A 5,427-nucleotide genomic window follows, 5' to 3' on the forward strand; every position below is an offset into this window, starting at 1 on the left:
ATGGAGTTTTGAGCAATGATCGGAAGCAAAGGCATGTCTTGAAGCCTACCATGGTACAAAACACCTACAAGCAAGAAGGAAGACTAGCTAAGACATGAAGAAGTGAAAGGATGAAGCAATTGAAGTTTGAAGCGTCGTTTGCATAAGGATCGACTTCAGATGGGTATATCTTGAGTTCTAGAGCTCATATCGATGCAAGGCTAAGTGCAGGTGAAAGCTTATGTTCTTAGCTTTCCAACGGTAGGTCACACGCCTCATTTGCCCAAGTAACGAGAGAGATATGGCCTTCGGAAAAAATACTGTCCAGTAGGGAACTCGCACCGTGCGAAATTCCAGGACCCATATTTCGCACGGTGCGAAATATCTGGGTTTCAGCGTGTTTTAGCATGTTTTGATTACGGGCTTGCACCATGTTATGGCCCATTAATCCCTTTCATACCTAGACTATATATAGATGATTGCCTCTAGGTTTTGAAGATCTTTTGTTCACTTTAATTAATCAAAGTTGTAATTTGGGAATATTTTCATCTTTTGAATTGGGGTTTAGATCTAATTATGGAGAACTAATCTCCTATCTTAATCCGACTCAAGGCTTAATCTTTGGTTGTAATACCCTTTAATCCTTCCTTAATTTTCATTATCATTGTTAATTCTTTTGTGTTTATTGTTTGAATTTTGGAATCCTTGTTTATATTGAGTAATTAAGTGTGATTTCCTTGTTGCTTAATTAATCAAGTTCCTTAATTTATTGTTGTCGGGATTATTAAGTGTGATTTCCTTGTAATCTCATCTTTGCAACACCTTGTTATTATGCTAATGAATGTGATTTCTTCTTGGCTTAATTAGCAAGTAAAGGATTAACTTGTAATTAGGCATTAATTGTGATTTCATTGTGTCTAATTACCTCTATTGAATCTCTTGTGCTCATATCTTCTTGTTAATTTGACCAATGTATGTGATTTCTACTTGGTAGAATTGATAAGTTGGGTTATTTGATTAAGTGTGATTTCCTTGTCATTTGGCCATTACTAAGGAGATTTAGAAGATTTATCTTCACAATAGGGTGATAATATATAATTGAAGGATTGATTGAGGGGTTTTGTCAACTAAAGTGCCAAACTTTGGGTCGGGTTAAGTCTCTCTTAATATTGATTAATTTCCATCTTTAAACTCTTGATTGATTACTTGCTTTGCACTCTTGTTTGAATTTCCTTACTTTTGTTACAATTGAAAACTCAACCAACCCCCCCCCCCCCCCTTTTATATATTTGTTGTTATTGTTGTCACAATTGTTCTAATTACTCTTTTAATTTCACTATTGCAAAATCCATCTTCTATTGGGTTCGACCCCTTGCTTGCTATTTTACTAGTTTATAATTAGTGCTAATTAGTGTGTTTAGTGGTATATAAATTGTTAATTTGGCCGTCTTTTATTGCGACATTTTAGGCGTGTCAATTACTATACTAATTTAATGAAAAAAACTCACTAACCTAAGACGATGTTGGACGACGTTTGGTGGCAGTGGTGGTGGCGGCGTGGTGTTGGTGGCGACGTGGTGGTGGCAGCCGGGTAGGGAAGTTGGTGGAAGAGGTGTTGGTTAATTTTGGGGGTTTTTTGAATTAGAGAGAATTTGTGTTGTGTTAGTGAGATAATAGGGGTAAACTTGTCTTTTCTATTAAAAACGTCGATGATAGTTACTAAAACGTCGGCCATATTTACAAACCGGGTATTTAGAGATGAAAAAAAAAAGCAATTAAGCCGAAGTTGAAAGAAAAAGCCCAAAGAAGTGAAAGAAGAAACCCTAAAGCCCAGCCAAAAACAAAGCCACACTCAGTCGGCTATCAAAAACCTTCCCTAGTGCAGCAGCTTTGATCCCTCCTCCAATAAAACCCTCGTATACACTCCCCCATTCCATCCCTTATTCATTTCACTCCGCCGCCTCATAAACAGAAAGAAACAGACAGGTATCTGCCGCACCATGGCAACAGCAGCAGCAGCGCCGACTCAATCAGTGCAATGCTTCGGGCGAAAAAAGACAGCAGTAGCAGTAACACACTGCAAGGCAGGTCGAGGTCTGATCAAGATCAACGGTTCACCCATCGAGCTAATCCAACCTGAGATCCTCCGTTACAAGGTGTTCGAACCAATCCTTCTTCTTGGACGACACAGGTTCGCTGGTGTTGACATGCGTATCCGTGTCAAAGGTGGTGGACATACATCTCAGATCTACGCTATCAGACAGTCTATTGCTAAAGCTCTTGTTGCTTTTTATCAGAAGTTTGTTGATGAACAACAGAAGAAGGAGATTAAAGATATTCTTGTGAGGTATGATAGGACTCTTCTTGTTGCTGATCCTAGAAGGTGTGAGCCTAAGAAGTTTGGTGGTCGTGGTGCTCGTGCTCGTTTCCAGAAATCTTACCGTTAATTTTATTATTATAATGCCTGCTATGTTATACAAGCACTTGTTTTAATTTAACATATTTAAGTATGCTTCGCTTTTCTTATGTTGTTTTATTCTAGGGATTTTAAGAATGCTTTCTTTGTGTTACTTGAATGAAACTGAGACAATACTATTATTCATGGATGTTGGCTTTTATGTTTATTCTTGTGCTTTCTTGATTGTTTCGGGTTTATGCATAGTTTTTTTTTTTTTTTTTTTTTTAATTATCTAATAAAACTAGATTGATCCTCTAAGGTAGGCCTATCTCAAGGGTTTATGCATAGTTGATTCGTCGTATATTGTTATATTTTACTTCAGAAATGCTGCTCTTTAGATCTTGTGCTTAAGCTTTTCTGATATGTAGTAGTTTGCTTTGGTTGTATGTTGTGTATCCCACTCCGCATACTTCATTTCCAATTGAGTTAGAGTAACATAACACATTTCCAATCGAGTTAGATGGTACTAGTTAATCTGCTGCTTGTGCCTATGTCTCGGAAGTTTTTGCTGAAATGCCAACAGTAAAGACTGATTGTAGTACTGGAAAATTTGCGATTTAGAATTTGGTCTTAAGTTAATCTGATACGGAGTAGTTTGCTTTGGTTGTATGCTGTGTATCCCACTCCGCGCAGTTCATTTTCATAAGCATTTCATGTTTTTTACAAAATAGGCATGACAATATAGTTTTGCATCGGGCATTTCCAATCGAGTTATGTTTAACAACACACAATTGCAATCGGAGTTATGGTAACATAACATAGAGGGTAATTCTGTCTTTATCTGTGGAAGCTCATTTTCTGGTCCATAAGCTCCATTTGCTATCAATGTTAAGGGTTGGCCAATGCTCAGTTTTTGCTGAAATGCTAACAGTAAAGGCCTGATTGTGATACTGGAAAATTGGGGGTTTAGATTGTTTTCACCTGCTGTAGCAAGTTTAGTGGTATTAATAGTTAGTACTATTAGGATTAGGATTACAATTAGGACTAGGATTGGCATGTAGTTGCAATTAAGTGTTCAAACTCTAAATTAATTTTTCATTCCTCAGGGAGTAGCATTTTCATTTTTATTTGGATTTACTTACATTTTCCCAAGTTTCTCATTTTCTAAAATCTCGCATATTATGGAAGTGTACTGATTAAACTGAGTAATGATTAAGGGAGTAAAACATCTACTTAGTAATCATTACCCTTATATGCCAAACCTGTCATCAATGAATTCATTACCCAAGTAATTAAATTCTCCAGTAATTATCACCCAATTAAAATTTACCTCTGGATTATTTCATGGATTACAGGCAAACCCAAGTACAAATCAAGTTTTTTTACCATTTTTTTAAGGGTTAATTGATGAGGATAATAAAAATTATTGCTGACCTTCTCAAAATAATCCAAACTATTAATTATCCCATAATAATCTCATTTATACCTTCATTTAGCTAGAAATGCTCTACTCCTCTAAATTACCTATTATCATTGGTAGACTTAAAATTTTTCTAGGTTACCTAATTTTTGTCTTCTTTCTTTATACAATCTTCTTCTTACTGGATCCTTGTTCCAACAATAGAATAAGACCAATAATTTCTCCATATTTTATCCTAAATTCCTCCTGCCCTAGATCTATTCTTTCTTTTCTACTCAAAATTTCTTTATTGTTTAAAACAATTGAACAAATCAATGTCAAAGTTGACTTTGTCCTCCCCTCTTCCATCTTTTTTCCTGGCAAAATAATTGAAACCTATCGGCCATCTTCATTCACCATTCAATCACTTCAAGCCACAATATCAAGTAATCAACCAAGATACACCTTCATCTCCGTTCAATCTCCAACAACAGTAGCAACGCCCATTGACAATTGACTCGAACTTGACTCGCGCGCCTACACCTCCGCCCTTAACACCAGCAACGAATGACAACCACTTTAATCAACCCGAAACTGCTGATCCAATTCAAACACCTGCCACCAAGCGCTTCTCCTAAGCAACTGAGCCCAAGCAAGCCTAGAAACAGGCCGCATCACTCGCACAGCAGCCTCGACGCGACACCCGAAATGCAAAACCATCTCCATTGTTCTACACCGTGCCCCCTTCTGTCGCGTTTCACATTCAACCATCGGCATCGAACTTCAATTGTTTATTGCTCTCGTGTCTTTTCTCTTTAAATTAAGTCCTTGTTTAGCAACCTCAAAAGTTATGAGGAAGAATACCTCAAAAGTTGTTTTCACTTTCGTTCGGTTTTTGATGTGATTAAATTATTGTTGATTTTCAATTATTAGATGAGAGCCAAGATGCGAAAATTGAATCAAGAAAATCATTGTCAGTAGTATCATCTTGCAAATCTGGCAACTTAAGAGTTGATCAACAATGGGAGATAAATGGCCATGAAGAAGATAGATTAAAAGAGGTGAAAAACTTAGGAGATGTAAAAGGTATGTTAGGTAAAACAAAAAGGGAGTAAACTGAAGAGTAAAGTTTATCATGACTTAAGATGAAAGAAGATGAAGGAGTGACCTGCTAAACAGGTTGCCCTTCACTTAGGGCAATAAAAGATAAATGATGGTATAAATGAGATTATTATGGGATAACTAATAGTATTTTTTTTTTGATTAGGTAAGAAAACTAGGCTGATCCTCTAGGATATGACCAACCTATCTCATCCTTTCGAATGAGGGAGGTAAGTTGAAGCCACCGGCTATCAAACCACCTCGAAAGAGTTGGACATGAATATCCAATAGAAGCCATGAAGTTAGCAACCTTGTTTGCTTCACGAAAACAATGTTTAATTATTATTTCATTGAAAAAATGAAGGTCAAATTTCACATCCCTGATAATACTAGAAATTTCCTAAGGAACCTGCCAAGTACCTCGAATCGAGTTAATAGCACATAAATTATCACCCTCCACAATTAACTTTGAGATTCCTAAGTATTTAGCTGCTAAAATGCCTTCTTTTAAAGCGAGAGCTTCCGCAACAAGGATATTATTGGATCCGCA

General features: G+C 36.7%; 1 protein-coding gene across 1 annotated transcript; it reads left to right on the forward strand.

Moving 5' to 3' along the window:
- The first annotated feature begins 1,763 nt into the window (after window positions 1-1,763).
- Window positions 1,764-2,603, forward strand: LOC141611882 (small ribosomal subunit protein uS9-like). The gene has a single exon (XM_074430532.1). It carries the CDS (start codon window positions 1,980-1,982, stop codon window positions 2,424-2,426), a length of 447 nt encoding a protein of 148 aa, XP_074286633.1. The 5' UTR covers window positions 1,764-1,979; the 3' UTR covers window positions 2,427-2,603.
- The last annotated feature ends 2,824 nt before the right edge of the window (window positions 2,604-5,427 follow it).

This window comes from Silene latifolia, chromosome 11, assembly GCF_048544455.1.
Source record: "Silene latifolia isolate original U9 population chromosome 11, ASM4854445v1, whole genome shotgun sequence".
Taxonomy (NCBI): domain Eukaryota; kingdom Viridiplantae; phylum Streptophyta; class Magnoliopsida; order Caryophyllales; family Caryophyllaceae; genus Silene; species Silene latifolia.